This window comes from Rana temporaria, chromosome 3, assembly GCF_905171775.1.
Source record: "Rana temporaria chromosome 3, aRanTem1.1, whole genome shotgun sequence".
NCBI lineage: Eukaryota > Metazoa > Chordata > Amphibia > Anura > Ranidae > Rana > Rana temporaria.
This window is the reverse complement of record NC_053491.1, coordinates 161806027-161825000: the sequence shown is the minus strand read 5'-3', so window position 1 is coordinate 161825000 and position 18974 is coordinate 161806027. Positions and strand designations below refer to the sequence as shown.

The window sequence follows — 18974 nt, the reverse complement described above, 5'->3', positions numbered from 1 at the left end:
GGCATACCCCACTTTTAAGTACACAATAGGGTGTATTTACTAAAGCTGGAGAGTGCAAAATCAGGCTCACGTCTGCATATAAACCAATGAGCTTCTAACCCCAGCTTGTTCAATTAAGCCTGGTAATAAAACCTGGAAGATCATTGGTTTCTATGCAGAAGTGAGCCTGATTTTACACTTTCCAGGTTTAGTAAATAAACCCAATTGTGTACTTAAAAGTGGGGTATACCTGTATTGTATATGTGGATTGGCATGACTTTCAAAATACATGACAAATCAAACCCAATGAGTATGCCTCTGAAAAAAAAGAAACTGGATGAAAAAAAGCTACAGGCTGTAATTTGGGGAAGTGCAGTCAATGCATAAATGTGGAGCCTACATTTGAATACATTAGTACAGACATTTTCTTGGGATTTCTTTTTGGTGCCATTAAGTACAATGCAATGCAAGTTTGCAGGAAGTACAGAAAATAACTTTTTATCTTATCAAAAATGCAGTGCCCTTGTTACTTTCTATCAGCTTAAAAGAAAACAAAAGCAAACAGAACCTTATCTTTCTTGCCGTGGATTTCTAGTCACATGAATTCTCCATGTAATTGGGATTAAAAAAAAGCAGCCCATTGGCTCCTTATTGGATAAAGTGGATTAGTGAGTGCAGCCAACCAGGGACAGGAAGTGTGTTATCGAAAGTATCGTCAGGTGAAAATAAAGGGTAGAAAGGCCCCCAAAAAAGAAATCCAATGCAGCCACCACATCTTATTAATGCTTTAGGTTTGCATGAATTTTTCTTCCAGTTAGCTTTAGGTTGTATACTGAGCCATTAAAAACAATGGGGTTAATTTCCAAAAGGCAAATAGGCTTTTTAGTTTTTAAGGAATTTTCACTTTGCAAGAGAATTTTCTATCTTCCATCATTCAATCTTGTGCAAAAATACCATTTTTTTTCCCCTCACATGTCATTGCATATTTTCTGCAAAATACATTTTCACCTCATTCACTAAGAGAAAATTCCCATGCAAAGTGAACAGCCTTGTTGACTTTAGTAAATCACCCCCAATGAGTATGCGTCTGAAAAAAAAGAAACTGGATGAAAAAAAGCTAGAGGCTGTAATTTGGGGAAGTGCAGTCAATGCATAAATGCGGAGCCTACATTTGAATACATTAGAACAGACATTTTCTTGGGATTTCTTTTTGGTTGAATGGCCACTGGGGTCTAAATTGCACATGCATTTTGCTTCCAGGCTGCATAGGTTTTGCTTCCAGCTTGCATGCTGTGCCATTAAAAACAATAAGCATGTATCTTCTATAAACTGGACAGAAAAAGTTGCAGGATGCCTTTCGCTAAACAAAAACCATCACGTAAGTACAGATGGCAACTGTGCCATTAAGTACAATGGCACATATTTTTCATTGCTGTTCAAGCAAACCACTGCAGAGAAAATGGGCCTCAACATAAAGTCATAGCTGAGCCAGGTCCAGCAGAGTAAAGAGACTCTTGTATGAGTGTATTGTTATGTTAAATCCAAGTGTTCTAATGTACTCCTGGTCTAAAATCCTGGATTGTTTTCATTGTGTTAATCTGACTATTGCAATGCAGAGAAAATAAAAACATAAACATACACCAACAATTTCTGCCCGGCAGTGGATGCCGACCTTGACTATTTGAAGTTCCCCTTTTGAAATACTTCTAGACATACTGTTAATCGCTTTCAAGTGTCTGCTACCCAGAAGGCTGGGCAGGGCTTGCATATTCATTTCACACTTAAGAAAGTAATGAATAATTCTAGCTATGACTATAAAGCATGTGACCGCGTCCATTTAGGAGCACGATGAAAGAAACACACTGCTTCTTTAATACCGGGACAGTTATTTATCACCTTCTCCCTTTGATAAAGGAGAAAAAAGCTGGCACTAGAACTGGCACATGCGGCAGCAGTGTATGTTGATCAAAGGAACTAATAGAAGACAACCCTTAGATCTTTGGAAAATACATAGTAATCCCGGTAAATGAATTCATGCTTAGCTGTGCCCTTTGGTGCTTTCTCTCTGGGCCAGCTGTAACCTGAGTCGAGGCATTGCCACCTGCTTGACAGACTGGAACTGCTTGGCCCTCTTGACTCACCCAGAAAAGTAAATTGAGGGCGTAGAGTAGACAGCGTAGGCACTTCACAGAGTCCTCTCTGGCCATTGTGCAATCTTGCAGGAGAAAGCCCCATCCTTTCACCACTTCATCCTCTCCAGGGACTACTGTAGATTTGCAGCACTTCAAAAGGGAAAGAGGAGGAAAGGGATCAACTTGCAAATAGTTTTAGTAAAAGCAAATCCTAGTAAAGGCTACAACTAGGTCTTATAATACATGAAAGACAAGTGCATTTGTTCCGATGGAGATATGCCATACCTATGTCAGCATCTCAGTCTCATATTCAATGTCTTTATTGCTGATTATTAAAAAACATTTATTTAAATGTATTCATTGTATTCAAGTGTTTTATCCAAAACAAAGCTCATCTCAAAGATTCACTACATAATCTTCAAATACAGACATAATAAATGTGCCACAAAATGCATTATGTTCTTGTCTCGGATTTAAAACAAAGTATTCAAGTGTAACTATGGGCAAAATGAAATATAACATACAAGTGAAGCCTTGGTTTGAGAGTAACTCGGTTTGAGAGCAAGACAAGCAAAATGTTTTAATCAATTTTGACTTGATATACAAGTAGTGTCATGTCACAACTGAGTATAAAAGAGAAGAGAGGCGCCTCTAATGCCGCCTACACACGATCGGTTTTCTGATGGAAGAAAATCCGATGGAATTTTTTGTCGGAATTCCGATTAAGCTGACTTTCATCAGTCTTGCATACAGACAATCAGACTAAATTCCGACCGTGCCGAAAAAAATGAAGTTCAGTGCTTCTGAGCATGCGTCGGCTTGATTCTGAGCATGCATGGATTTTTCTCAGATGGAGTTCCACACAGATGATCGGAATTTACTATCAAAAATGAAAAATATGTTCTATTTTTTTTAGAGGTCGACCGATATGTGTTTTTCTCTGGCCGATGCCGATGCCGATATTTGGAAATCGGGGTGGCCGATGGCCGATATGTGTGGCCGATATTTTAGGCCGATATTTTAGGCCGATTTTTCTTTCTTTTTTCTTTTTTTTTTCCTTCATCTCAAAAAACCTAGGGTGGAGAGGTGGGGAGGAGATAATTGTTTAGGGTGGAGAGGTGGGGTGCAGCCTGTCAGTGACCACTGGTGCAGTCCATCAGTGCAGCCTATCAGTATCCATTAGTGCCCACCAGTGCAACCTCATCAGTACCCACCAGTGGAGCCTATCAGTGTCCAGAAGTTCCACGAAAGTGCCCACCAGTACAGCCCATCAGTGCCACCTCATCAATGCCCACCAATGCACCCCATCATTGCCCACCAGCGCATATCACCAGTGTCCACCACATCAGTGACCACCAGTGCATTACCACATCAGTGCCCACCAGTGCATCACCACATCAGTGCCCACCAGTGCATCACCACATCAGTGCCCACCAGTACAGCCCAATGTCATTCACTGCCACCTCATCAATGCCCACCAGCGGAGCGCAATCGGCGGCCGCCGCTGCCGTCATTCTCCACTCTGGAAAAAATGTCCCCTGACGTGCTGCACGCTCTGCCTACAAGCCCCAGAATGCAGCGCGGGCTGACAGTTACCGGCCCGTGCTGCATTCTGGAATTTGTAGGCAGAGGCAGGGCGCGCAGCACGTCAGGGGACGTTTTTTTCCAGAGTGGAGAATGACGGCAGCGGCGGCCGCCGATTGGTTGTTACCGGCCCGTGCTGCATTCTGGAATTTGTAGGCAGAGGCAGGGCGCGCAGCACGTCAGGGGACATTTTTTTTACAGTGGAGGAAGTCTGCAGCGGCGGCCGCCGATTGGCTGTTACCGGCCCGCTGGTTGGCTGCAGACTTCCTAAACGGAAAAAAATATAAAGTCAGCAGATAGCAGCGAGCGGGCGACGAGCGGGCGGGCAGGCAGGCGGAAGAATTCCACCCAGCACAGATCCTAGACAATCGGCCTAAATTTACCCAATAATCGGCCGATGCCGATATCTTTAAAAACGCGAAATATCGGCCGATATATCGGCCGACCGATATATCGGTCGACCTCTAATTTTTTTACACCGATGGAAAAAAGTCCCACACACGATCAGTTTGGGAAAATCGATCGTGTGTACACGGCATATGTAAAGTAATATAGTTACATTTAATGAAGGTACAACATTTAGCAACATGTTGCTACACTTAGAGGCGCCTCTCTTCTCTTTTTTTCTCATTTGTGGATGGGCACAACCTATCCCATTTCTATAATATTTTGATATGGACTATAAACTAAAGGACTTATGAATAAATGGTTGTGGAACAAATTTTTTGAGTTTCCATTATTTCTTATGGGGAAATTTGTTTTGATATACAAGTGCTTTGGATTACAAGCATGTTTCTGGAACGAATTATGCTCGCAATCCAAGGTTTGACTGTATATGATGAAGTATTTCACCACCAACAACACATATGTTTTTGTACATGCCCCCTAAAACACATGGGGGGGGGGGTTTACAAAAACTGGAGAGTGTAAAATCTGGTGAAGCTGTGCATAGAAATCAATCAGCTTGCAGGTTTTATTGTCAAAACTAATGCTGGCCATACACTATACGAAAATTCAGCCGAAAATCGGTCGTAAAGAAAGATCTTTCGTTTTTCGGCCACTTAATGGGCACAAAATTGAAAATCGTTTGGATGTTTTTGAGCCGAAAAAACGAAGGACAATTTTGGAAATTTTCTGCCGAACGAACGATAAATCGGAAGGTTAACGTGTTTCCCGTCCGAACTTTCTGCACTAGGTATATGTAAAAAAAACGAACCATTTTTTTTTTAAGTCCACTGAACGATTTATCGCCCATTACATGATGGCACTATCGTTTGCACTCACGAAAGAACTTTCGTTTTTCGAAAGTTCGTTCGGACGATTTTTCGTGGAGTGTATGGCCAGCATTAGTTGAACAAGCTGAAATCAGGAGCTGATTGGACACTATGCACAGCTGCACCAGATATTGCACTCTTTGCAAATCAACGCCATAGTTTGATAACCCATTGATTCTGCCAGTAGATCTGTTCATTTTCTGCTGCTTTTAACAGTGTGAAAATGTTGTTCGCTCTGCAGTGAAATAGCATAGCAGCGCTCTCACTCTGTGGGCATGGTAGCCTTAGATCAAACTGGGTGCTTGATACAGATTTTCAATGGATCACTGAAATTATCACTGACCACACTGGCTCCAGTTCAGCAGCACGCAACAAAACATATATGATGAAGTATTTCAGGGGAAAAACAGGGACACCCCTTTAGAAACAGAGGCGGAACCCAGAGTTGAGAATCCATGTACATACAGTCCAAAGAAAACAGCAAACATCCAAGAGTGGATGCCTGGCATCATCAGGAGTGGCAGTGTGACGAAACGCGTTGGAAATGGTTTTGGAGTCACTTCCGCTCTCTTAGTATCCAGTCTATGGAATGCAGATGAGTATTAAGGAGATTAAACAAAGCGATGCATATTCATTTACTTTGAAAGTATATTTTTAACTGCTTTTAACTTTTAAAAAAAAAACTGAATTACACTATTAGAGTCGTCTATTCGCGTATATGCACGCATATGAAGAACAACCATTCATAGAGAAATCCTAAAGGGGCAAACATTGTGTCCCCAGAGTGGATGGGAATTCATCCAAAAGTGCTTATGACCTGCTTATAAGAATAAGAGGCCATTTAGTTCTGGTGAGTGAGGTGAAAAGAGGGTATGCATGGCATAGAGCATGTTTAAAAATTAAAATACAGAACTGAGCACTCTATTTTGTGTGTCATACGAGTTGAAGATTTAAAGAAAAATAGACACTAAGCACTTTTCATTGAGTACTGCAAGGATTCACTAGTATAAGGATATATAAATTGGGACTTTTTTATATATATTTCCATATATATTGTATATATACAGTATTTATTGTTATTTGCACTAGCACTTTATATTTGATTGATTTTGAACACTATTTTTTTATAATCAATTATGCATACAGTATCTCACAAAAGTGAGTACACTCCTCACATTTTTGTAAAGATTTTATTATATCTTTTCACAGTGGCGGCTGGTGAAGTTTTAGGATGGGGGGGTGCCAGACACCGCCCCTACCTTTTGACCCATCCCACTTCTCATAAGCCCCACCCCTTATATAATCCACCCACTCCGTCCCCTCTATTCCATTAACTTCCACCCATAGTGTCAGGAGTATACAACTCAGCATCACAGGACAGAGTATACAGCTCAGCATCACAGGACAAAGTATACAGCCCCAGCATCACAGGACAAAGTATACAGTGCCAGCATCACAGGACAAAGTATACAGCTCAGCATCACAGGACAGAGTATACAGCCCCAGCATCACAGGACAAAGTATACAGCCCCAGCATCACAGGACAAAGTATGCAGCCCCAGCATCACAGGACAAAGTATACAGCTCAGCATCACAGGACAGAGTATACAACCCCAGCATCACATGACAGAGTATACAACCCCAGCATCACGGGACAGAGTTATCAACACCAGCATCACGGGACAGAGTATACAACACCAGCATCACGGGACAGAGTATACAACACCAGCAACACGCGACAGAGTATACAACCCCAGCAACACAGGACAGAGTATACAACTCAGCATCACAGGACAGAGTATACAACCCCAGCATCACGGGACAGAGTATACAACCCCAGCATCACGGGACAGAGTATACAACTCAGCATCACAGGACAGAGTATACAGCTCAGCATCACAGGACAGAGTACATACCTCCCAACTGTAAACATGCGGCATGTCACACCAAAAAGTGGGTGTGGCCAGACTGTTGGCAGTGGAAGGGGCTTAAGGGGCATGTTAAACAAAACCAATCCCCCCTGGAGATGCAGGGGGGGTGTTTAGGGTGGAGATGCAGGGGGGTGTTTAGGGTGGAGATGCAGGGAGGGGGGTGTTTAGGGTGGAGATGCAGGGAGGGGGTGTTTAGGGTGGATATGCAGGGAGGGGGGTGTTTAGGGTGGATATGCAGGGAGGGGGGTGTTTAGGGTGGAGATGCAGGGGGGTGTTTAGGGTGGAGATGCAGGGGGGGGTGTTTAGGGTGGAGATGCAGGGAGGGGGTGTTTAGGGCTGAGATGCAGGGAGGGGGTGTTTAGGGTGGAGATGCAGGGAGGGGGGTGTTTAGGGTGGAGAAACCCCACAGTTGCCAGTCACTGCCACGAACCACAACACTCAGCAGCCCCCCCCCCCCCTCCATGAAACTCTGCAGCAGCTGAGAAAAGTGATCAGAGGTGGGGGAGGGGGGCCGGGATCACGGCAGGACACAGTACTCAGCTCACTGGGTGGAACAGTCACACTCGGTTTGCTGCTCTGCAGAGGAGACCGAGGAGGGGGGAAGCTGCCCAGAAGCATGATGGTGCTGAGAGAGAGAGAGAGAAAGACATGCCATGTCGCCAAAAGCAAATAGGGAAGGTCAGGAATCCTCTCCGATCCCCGCACTCACCTGGTGCTCTCTCGTACACTGCCAACTCTGTGTCCATCTATCCACTGCCACTGTGATCAGCTCCTCACCTTACATCAAAGGGTCCCATCCCGGATAGTTGCCGTTACTCTCCCGAGTCCGCACTCCACAAGTCACAGTGTCAGTGAGCCTGCCGGGAAACTGAAAGTGACGCGGCAGTGCCGAAAAAGCACCGCCCAATCACCCTCCGGTCCGGGCAATAAAAAAGACAGGGCAGGAGCCAGGGACAAATCAGTGGCGAGTGGGAGTGTGTGCGGGCACACAGCTTGCGCCCTGCACACGCCCTAAACACGGGCAAATCAGCTTCTCAGCTTGCAATCAGCTGATTGCAAGCTGGGAAGCTTCCCATAGACTGCCGTGTGTCTGGCGCCCAGACGCTCCTAAAGTGACTTTTTATTTTATTTTATGTTTTATTTTATTTTTTGTCAAAAGCTTTTTTGTCAAAAGCTTGGACGGGCCGCCACTGTCTTTTCATGTGACAACACTGAAGAAATTACACTTTGCTACAATATAAAGTAGTGAGTGTACAGCTTGTATAACAGTGTAAATTTTCTGTCTCCTCAAAATAACTCAACACACAGCCATTAATGTCTAAATCGCTGGCAACAAAAGTGAGTACACCCCTAAGTGAAAATGTCCAAATTGGGCCCAAAGTGTCAAAATGTTGTGTGGCCACCATTATTTTCCAGCACTGCCTTAACCCTCTTGGGCATGGAGTTCAGCAGAGCTTCAAAGGTTGACACTCTTCCACTTTTCGTGGATGACGACATTGTGGAGCTGGTGGATGTTAGAGACCTTGCGCTCCTCCACCTTCTGTTTGAGGATGCCCCACAGATGCTTAATAGGGTTTAGGTCTGGAGACATGCTTGGCCCAGCCGCCCGATCACTTCGACAGGGCACGGAACGAGGCCTCTCCCGCCACCATTCTCACACTCTCCAGTGCTATCGGGGAGCCCAGGACCGCTGCAACCACTCTGTCCGCTTGCTAGAAGACGATTTCATCACTTTCAAATTTGTGTTGTTGTTTACAAGCCATTAATAGCTTATAAAGCATCTGATCAAACCAATCTTGGTTTGATCAGGTGCTTTTGAGGGCAGAGGAGTAGTAGATAGATAATGAATGTTTGCTTTTGGGTTTAATGCTGCTTTAACTTGCAGGGATTTCCTCTCACTTCCTCTTTTGGCTAAGGGACAATAAGTGACAGCAAATCTCCCCAATAGGTCAAAGATAGCAAAAAATCTGACAGGGGTTATAGCCCACCCTTTCTCAATCCAAAACCTGTTGCCTATAGTTCTACTTTAAGCCCTGTTCACAATAGTGTGAGTTCTGGTGCATCTGCCTTTGCACTGCAATTCATAACATACTGTATTATTCTCTATGGTGCCTGTTTGTATGGTGCAGTGTGACTTTTCATAAAGGTGTAAGTGCTTCTTTCTGGTGCAGCATTTTTGGCCCAATAGACTTCAATGGAAAAACAAGAAAAATCCATGTATATGATGTTTAGGCATGTTCTTGGTGCTTTTTTAGGCAAGATTTTGTACAACCAATCTCCTCCTCCTTCAAAAACGGCATGAAGCATAAAAACAATAAAAAAATGCATGTAAAAAATTTGCACTGAAAAACACATGATTACGCGGCAGCATTAGTGTGCACCTAGGCTTAGATTCACATAGAAATACGTATGCCTCTTGCATTTAGACACTATGGGCTAGATTCACAGAGAGATACGACGGTGTATCTCCTGATACACCGTCGTATCTCTGAGTTCGGCCGGTCGTATCTATGCGCCTGATTCATAGAAGTTGCGCATAGATATGCCTAAGATCCGACAGGTGTTACTGTGTTACACCGTCGGATCTTAACTGCAATTTAAAAATGGCCGCGGGGGGCGTTCTCGCTGAATAATATGTAAATCATCGAGATACGCCAATTCACGAACGTACGCGGGCCCGACGCAGTGTTGTTACAACGTTTACGTAGCGGTTTTCCCAGCGTATACTTACCCCTGCTTCTATGAGGCGCAGCCAATGTTAAGTATAGCCGTCGTTCCCGCGTCGATTTTTTTTTTTTACGTCGTTTGCGTACGCCGATTCTCAAACCCGATCGTCGCAAGTTACGCTCACGCCAAAACCACTGACGTCCTAGCGACGTCAGTGGGAGCAATGCAGGCTAGGAAATTTCGCGGACAGCGCATGTGCATTTAAATCGGCGCGGGGACGCGCCTGATTTAAATAGTACACTCCCCCTAGCCGCGGAATTTGAATTCCGCCGGGGGATTTACGATCCGCCGCCGCAAGTTTGGAGGTAAGTGGTTTGTGAATTACCCACTTGCCTCTCAAACTTGCGGCAGCGGATCTTAAATCACATAGATCACGCAGATCTAAAGATCCGCTGATCTATGTGAATCTAGCCCTATTTGTTTATCCAGGAGTTTAGCTTTAACACCGGCCTAATTTGGTATGAGGTAGATGATATCAATTTTGGAATTTTGTTGGCTCTGTTAGAAACTAATACATGCAAGAGGCTACGGCAGGTGGTTCAGCCAATGCACTTAAAGTGAATCAGGAATGCAGCAGAAACTGCTTTTACTGTTATTATACATGCTGCTATTGCCAAGTAATCAGCAATGGAATATCAGCATTTCGGGAAGTTTTTCATTCAAACACTTAACATTTTTGTAGAGTACAGCATAGAGCCCACCTTATATCAGACCACTCTGCTCTGCGCCAGGATCCTGCAGACAATTATTCAACACGCGTCTGCACCCGGAGTGACACTAATATAATATTATAACATTAATCCTGGTATCCACCAACTCAGCAGAAAAATGGGATTGTATTTAGTTAGTGATTCATTTTACGCAACAGGTGACAGCTAAAAAATTAATAAAAAAAAAAACCAAGATAATTGCTTAAAACATAACACATCCACCATATGCTCCTAATGTTAGTGTGGATTAGAAAAAATTACCTAGTAATAGATGCTTGAAGAATATGAAATAATGAGCGTACATGTTTAATAGGCTCATTTCCAAAGTAATCAGTATAATGATTGCATACTTAGCAGCCTCTGATTATCACATTGTCTACAATTATGCTGTACATGTTCTGACCTTATGAGTTATTATTTTTAAAAAGGAACTTTGCCCCCATTTCTTTTTTTATTCAATCCCATTTTACCTTTTATGCTGGGTAATCCTTAATAAATATACTCACACACCTGGCAAATCCAGTGTTGATCTGTTGTGATCTGCCGTTGCATGCTGCATACTAGGTGCCCTGCCACCTTCCTCTTCTCTGACGTCAACAGAAGCTGGCTGTGACTGAAGGGTTTCTGCAGCCAGCACCCCTAATGACGTGTTACTGGGTCTTTCCTCCTTCAGAGCTGTATTCCCCCGCTGATGCCACCTGTTATATCTTATGCAGAATCCCTGCAGGCGGCAAGAGCGAGCTGACTTAGGAGAAAAAGGAGGCATGGGCAGGCTGGACCATTAAATATGACAAAAGTTGTTGATTTACAATACTCTCCCGCCCAGCAAATCCAGCACTGTCCTACTGTGATCCACCAAAAGCTGCTGCATGCCCAGTTCTTCCACTCTGACATCATCAGAGAGCGAGGTGCCTCTTCTGGGTCACCTGATGATGCTCCACTGCACATGTGCAGGGTGTTCTCCATAGCCTAGAACAGTGATGGTGAACCTTGGCACCCCAGATGTTTTGGAACTAAATTTCCCATGATGCTCATGCACTCGGCAATGAGGTTGAGTATCATGGGAAATGTAGTTCCAAAACATCTAGGGTGCCAAGGTTTGCCATGACTGGCCTAGAACCTCCTGGAGTGAGTGATGTCAGCATCCCAAGAGGTTTTGAGCAGTGAGAATATCATTCTAGCCTAGACAAGAAAGGTTTAAGCATAAGCTGTTTTCTGCAAAAAAGGTACCCCTCCTAAAAAACAAAACAAAAAAAAACATTTAATTTGTTGGAAGGGGGGAAGAAGATGAAATTAAGTAGTACAAGTGAGTGAGAGTTTGTGTTAGAGAAGAAAAAGGAATAATACAATGGGGCAAAGGGGTATTCTGAAGTAACGGTCCCCTTTGTAGCCAACTCCCGATTGCTGGTATGAAAAAAAAGAAACCTATCCCAATCCTTTGGATTTCCTGTGTTTACATTTCTTGCCTGACTTGGACACCTCCTATTGGTGGAAGTGACACTTCCAGGAGCCCACTCTTCTCTCATAGGTTCCAGAGGCAAGAGAACTTATGGAGGTGATACGAGGACCAGTGCCCAAGAAAATAAAGAGCAGGAAAAATGTCTAGACCCAAGGTCAGAATATTAGCTTGGCTCATAGTGGAGACTGTGATTTTGATGGCTTAAATAGAGGTGATTAGAATCAAGACTAATGCCACCTACACTCGGTCGGAAAGTCTGACAAAAAATGTTCCATGTGAGCTTTTGGTCGGAAATTCCGACCGTGTGTAGGCTCCATCGGACATTTGCTGTCGGAATATGAGAGCTGGTTCTCAAATTTTCCGACAACAAAAGTTCTTGTAATTCCGATCGCCTGTATGCAATTCCGATGCACAAAAATCCTACAAATGCTCAGAATCAATTTGACGCATGCTTGGAATCATCGAACTTAATTTTTCTCGGCTTGTCATAGTGTTGTATGTCACCGCGTTCTTGACGTTCGGAATTTCAGACAACATTTGTGTGACCGTGTGTATGCAAGACAAGTTTGAGCCAACATTCCGTCGGAAAAGAATCCACAGTTTTGTTGTCGGAATTTCCAATCGTGTGTACGCGGCATTAGAAGTAAGGTTATTTATGCACAATGTACTATATTTAATTTTTTTCTCGAGTCTGGCTTTAGGTTCGGGAAATTCAGAACAGTTTTAAAAAGTTGCTACTAGAGTTTGTGAGGTGTGAAATATGCCAAATGATGTAAAATACAGACAACAAATGACAAACGAGCATATTACTATAAAAGCAGACAATAGGCTCTCTTATTCATCCTGGTTCACAGACTGTGCAGTATGCTTTACACAAGTTACAGTTGAACCTTACAGGTATATAATGTGTATCAAATTTTTACATACCACACCTAAAGCCCCGTACACACGATCGGACCTTTGTCTGACCAAAATCACATCGGAGTAAAAAGAGAACATGCTCTCTATCTAAACTCCGAATTACTCCAATGGGGCATACACACGGTCGGAATTTCCGATGGAAAAAGTCCTCCATTTTAGCCGATACGTATTCTTCGACAAAAATCGCAAAAAGCGTACATATTGATTGGTTTGTGCAAAAGTTATAGCGGCTACAAAATAGGGGATAGATTTATAGCATTAAATTTTTTTTTTTTACTAGTAATGGTGGCGATCGGCGGTAATACACAGATGTTTTTTTCACCTTAATGCATAGAATGCATTAAGGTGAATTTTGTCATTTGAAAAAAAAAAGACAAAAAAAATTGCCCTTTAGGAGCTATGGGCGGAAGTGATGTTTTGACGTCGCTTCTGCCCTGCTATGGTATGGTATGGAGACAGGTGGGGCCATCTTGCCCTCACTCGTATCCATACCAAGCAACGAGAAGAACCAGATCGCCTCCGCCGCTACCGACGACTCCGGTAAGCGGCAGAGGGTGCAGGAGGGGGGCCCCTCTCCCGCTGCCGAAAACGCTGATCTTGAGGCAAATTCGCTGCAGAGACCACCATTATTGTAAACCGGACCACCGCCGGAAGAGATGGATACCGGGGTTTGGCAGCAGCTGCTGCCATAACCGAGATACCCCTCTTCAAAGTTCCGACGTATATAGTCGAAGTGGTTAACAAACAAAAACCTCATGTACTGTTAGGCAACTCCTTTCCTCCTGGCAGCAGTTTTGGCAAAAAAAAAAACACTTGATGCCTGTAAACTTGTGTAATGCGTTTAGGCTTGTCAAGCGCTTGGGCATTAATTCATTTAATTGGCTAGAATAATAATTTATTCTGCCCATTGAAATTAAGTACCGGTAACTCTCTCTTTTTTTTTTTTTGCCTCTAAACGCCTATGTGTGCATGGTTACACAGGCCAACATGCAGGGGCATTTAGTGGCAGTTGACAAAAAATGTCAAACGCCCCTAGGAGCAGCTGTAAAACATCAAGTGTGCATGAGGAGTTAGAAATTTTTCATTTTTCTCCTTCACAACAGTCATAAATGAACGCTGACTGGATCCTAATACTAATTTGGAAATTGAACAAACGATCTTAAAACATTTGGAACAACATTCTACTAGTGTATGGCCAGCTTTATTCCTCGCTACAACAATCCCTGCCCGGCGGCACGTCTCCAAGTCCTCACTTATGAAATAATTGTAGAGGAAATAGGAAACCATGTAGATAACACAACTCCAGATAAACACCACTATCAAGGCAAGTCAATAGGCTTGTCAGAATCCTGCAATATTTATGATCTTGCAATAACTACTCTGCAATCCAGCTTGGTTAATTTAGTTATGCATGAAGTACAGGTAACAGAAAATACACCATTCCTTTCACGGAAACTATTGGTTACACTGTTGATATATTAAAGTGGTTATAAACCCTTACAGACCACTTTCATCTACTGGTAAGCCTACATTAAGGCTTAAATTACCTAATGGGTGCTGGAAATATCTCCTAAACTTAAACGGTTTAGGAGATATTTACAATTCCCTGTATGGTGATGTCTAATGCGCATGCGCTGGTGTATTCGGCGCATGCACACTCTAGAAAGGGCACGCTGTGCCGTTTCAAGCTGGGGGTCATGCCATGATTGGCGTCACGCAACTCCGGCCAGTCACAGAGCTGAAGTTTGCGGCCCGGAAGGAAGATGGGTGAAGAATGGACGCTTCCAGCCAGCAAGAAAATCGGGGACATCATAGGCTTCTGTTTCAGGTAAGTGACACATAATGGGCACTCTAGAAAGGGCACGCTGTGCCGTTTCAAGCTGGGGTCATGCCGTGACACAGAGCTGTAGTTTGCGGCCTCAGAAGGAAGATGGGTGAAGAATGGACACCTCCAGCCAATGAGGAAATCGGGGACATTGCAGGCTTCGATTTCAGGTAAGTGACACATAATGGGCTACTATGAGATGCAAAGTAGCCCATTATGCTTTACCTTTGCAGGAAAACAAAGAGGAAGTAAAACCTATCAGGGTGTACTTTCTCTTTAATACAATCTGGACCCAAAACACTAAAATCTTTGAGGCTCGGTTCACACTGGTGCAATGTGGGAATCCTGCGAATCCACTGCAGGTTCCTGCATCGCACCTGAATCGCACAGTAGTTCACACTGAGAGCTGTGAACTGCTGGGGTTTGCAGATCGCAGTACAGAAATTGGATCGCATAGGTGATCAGATTCCAGCGCAAACTAAAAAAAGGGTCCTGCACAAATTTGGTGCGAATGCGATGCAATTTCAGCCATACAGTTTGTATGGCTGAAATCGCACCACACACATGTGATCTGCACAGCAATGCGGTGCGAATCACATGCAATGTCTTGTCTCCCAGTAGCGTGAATCGGGCCTTATAAGTTTTAACTACACGATTCTGTATAAAATGAGAATCACAATTTTTTTGCCTAGAATAAAGATCACGATTCCTGCGGCGTAACATCATCTTTCACATTATACTAAAAATTGGGCTAACTTTATTGTTTATATTTTATTAATTGAAGTGTATTTTTCCCAAAAAATTGCGTTTGACAGACTGCTGCGCAAATACTGTGTGACATAAAATATTGCAACAATCGCCATTTTATTCTCTACGATCTCTGTTAAAACATATATATATATATATATATATATATATATATATATATTATATACAAGTAAAGTTTGGGGGTTCTAAGTAATTTTTTAGCAAAAAATGCTGATTTTAACTTGTAAGCAACAAGTGTCAGAAAAAGGTTTAGGGCCAGATCCACAAAGAGGCGCCGTAACTTAACTATTCTGATTTAAGTTACACTGCCGCAAAATTTCTACCTAAGTGCCCGATCCACAAAGCACTTACCTAGAAATTTTCGGCTGTGTAACTTAAATCCAGCCGGCGCAAGGCGTTCCCAATTCAAATGGGGCGAGTCCCGTTTAAATTAGGCGCGCTCCCGCGCCGAACGTACTGCGTATGCTCGTGACGTCATTTTCCCGACGGGCATAGCGCGAAATTACGTTACGCCGTGTTTTGTGAATCGCGCCGGGTAAAAAAAGTTGCGTCAGGAAAAAAAAAAAGATACGGCGGGAAGAAAAAAAAAATCAGCGTCGCTGCAAAGAAGGGTCTACTTTTACAAGGTGTAAACAGTTTACACTTTGTAAAAGCAGCCCTAATTTTACGATTGCAATGTAAGTATTTACGGAGATTTCACGAAGCTAAACCGCTTCGTGGATCTCCGTAAGTGCTCATTTACATACGCGAAGCGGCATTTCGACTCAAAATGCCCCCAGCGGCGGATGCGGTACTGCATCCTAAGATCCGGCAGTGTAAGTCCCTTACACATGCCGGATCTTCTGCCTATCTTTGGGAAACTGATTCTGTGGATCAGTTACAAAGATAGAAACAGGGATACGACGGCGTATCAGTAGATACGCCGGCGTATCCCTTTTGAGGATCTGGCCCTTAGTCTTTAAGTGGTTAAACTGCCCTCATCTACAGACAGAAGTTAATCCGTTTGATCTTTGAATGAACTAAAAGTTCATTTGTATCTCTTCTCTATCTCTCAGCACTAAGGAATTTTGATAAACATTTGTTGTTTTTCTTTTTGTTTGTTTTTTGACAGCTCGGCTCTGAGCAGTTTACATTGCAGAAATGGCTGATTAGGATCCGGAGGGGGGGTGGAATCAAAATCTTATTTTTTTTTAATAATTAATTGTGCACCTCTAATTTTAACATGTTATTGTAATCTCAAAAGTTGCTTTCAAGCTTTCACTAAAATAATACCTGGGAATCCTGCCAGAAAGCCCTCGTTTAGGCATTTTTCCTGACTACTATCTCCCAACGTTACTGATGTTGTCACCCTGTCACATGAGCTCCTGGTGGAGACTACAAGCGGCTGTGAAGACACACATAACAGGGGCCTACATACAGGGGTCGCCATTGCCACCTGGCCGTGTGCTCGCGTGGCCCCCCTGTTTGCCTGTATAGGGGGGCCGCAGCATCTAGAGGAACTCATCCCTCAATGTAGCCGCTGAATGCCCGCTTCTCTTCCTCTCTCTCCCGCAGACATTCAGCGACTGCTGGAGGGAAATGGAGGGTATTAGGTCCTCCACATAATTTAAGTGATAAAAGTTCACCGCTCTAAGATAATCACCTCTCCCAGTATCAGCTGTCTCCACAAAGGGCTGGGTGACGGCTCTGGTTGCAACAGGAACATGGAAACAAAAACGCTGGATAGCCACACTCCAACTGTTCACCTTTTATTTCATAAAAACAGAATCCAAATATATCCCCGGATAAGTAGGTAAGTACAGACCAACATACACCGCTAATGCATTTCTCATATGAGTAAGCATTGTGATTGTGATTGTGAAACGCGTCATCGGTGTATATTGGTCTGTACTTATCTGGGGATTTATTTGGATTCTGTTTTTATGAAATAAAAGGTGAACATTTGGATTGCGGCTATCCAGCATTTTTGTTTCCTAGGTCATCCACATGCTGCCCCCGTCGCCTCCCTATCCCTGTCCTGCTGCCCTGGGTCCCTGTGTGCTTCCCTGCGCCCCCCCCCCCCTCCCCCCCGGGTGATCTGTCAGGATAGAGAGCATTCATTCATAGGTGGGGTATAGTAAACTGTGTTTACTATGCCTCATTTTGTAAATAAACAGGAAGCTCTTTCCTGTTCATTCATTCTGTAAAGCTGAGGCTGCAGAGAAAGTGGCCTTAATCCCTTTCTCTGTCTCAAAAGACTGTTTAGACCCGTTATATTCCACCAAAGCCCCCCAATGGGGGTCTTAAAAACAATGTAAAAATTATAAACAAAAAAAAAATAATAAAAAAAAAATGATATAGGATAAAATCGTAAAAAAATAAAATACTGGTGGTGGAACTACTAGGGTCGCAAAGGTCACACTTGCGACTCGGCTCTGGCATTCCAATGCTGTTGGGGGACCCCAAGATGGCAAAAGGGTAGCCCACTGCAGGGACCATATTATAAGGGTAACACAATGGGAGTAAAGGCCCCAGTCGGGGGCCACTCCATAGTTTCTTGCGCCGGGGCCCTGAAGGCTCTAGTTACGCCTCTGACAAATAAAACAGGCAAGCTACAACATTGTTACTATAAGGAAGCCAGATCAGACCAAGAGGTGAATCTGGAATGAGTACAATTAGATTGAAAGTAGCTAAAACAAGCTAGAGGAAATCAGGATCACTTAGCCCTTGAACCTCAAAGCTCCACCACATTCAACAACCCACACTTTTAAATTGTGCTTGTTCACATTTGAGAGCTCAGGCTGCTGTATATCAATGCCTGAAGCTCAAAAAGGTACATGAGATACTTTTGAAGCAGAAAGGGATGTTTTTGGTCCCATAGACTTCCTTGGATGAGAATGAAACATGCTGAAAATTAGTGTTTTTCAAGCCTAAAGAACCATCTCCTCCTCCTAGTAACTAGACGTGCAAAAATGATCCAAAATCACCTGGAAACGCTCATGCCCAGGTGTAAATACAGCCTAAGATGCAAAAAAATGAAATGACAGTTAGCATTGACAATAACACATGACAATAAAGCTTGACAGTTGTTTATGACATACAAGTTTATTTATAAAGCAGAGAATGTGACATTCACAAACATTGAGTGCTAGAGAACCCATCCAGCTCCATTTGTTTTAAACGACAGTGAATGTTTATAAACGTCGCATTCTCTTCTTCATAAATACATAGTGATTTAGTAAACTGTCACCCAGCCAGGGGTTCAGAGCTACTGTATTCATGTATTAAATAGCAGGTCACCATTCTTAGATGTGGTGGCTGTATTGTTTTCTTTTTTTTGGGCTCCTTTATACTTGTGGTGGGGATATTAAAACCTCAAGGTTTTACCGTCCCTCAACAGCTCCTTTTTTAACTGCTGTGGTTGTGGAGCAGCTCATTTATCTCCTGTCTTGGAGAACATAACATAACCCATTCAAGCCATGGGGCTGCGCTGCAACTGCTCCGCAAGCACGCACAACGCACGCGGCTGCAGTGTTCTGTATCCAGCATTTAAAGGGTTTAAACAGGCGGTAACGAGGCGATATAACACCTCATTGCTGCCCGTCATATGCTCTCTGGGAAACAATCTCAATGCGGTATGGGTCTTCAAAGAGCAAAGTGAGAGCAAATGAGGCCTAAAGCCTCG

General features: G+C 43.4%; 1 protein-coding gene across 3 annotated transcripts in view; it reads right to left on the bottom strand.

The window, feature by feature from the left end:
- The window catches only part of TSPAN12 (tetraspanin 12), a 255911-nt gene that overhangs the window by 227712 nt on the left and 9225 nt on the right, over nt 1-18974 (bottom strand). Inside the window, exons 1-2 of one of the 3 annotated variants that reach the window (XM_040343746.1) lie at nt 10848-10948; nt 2121-2261 (exon numbers count right to left, since the gene is read on the bottom strand). In XM_040343746.1, coding sequence (XP_040199680.1) covers nt 2121-2261; nt 10848-10889 — 183 coding nt within the window. In that variant the 5' untranslated portion in view covers nt 10890-10948. Of the gene's footprint in view, nt 1-2120; nt 2262-10847; nt 10949-18974 lie in introns of those variants that run through there. The other 2 variants (XM_040343745.1, XM_040343747.1) reach the window with 2 other exon arrangements.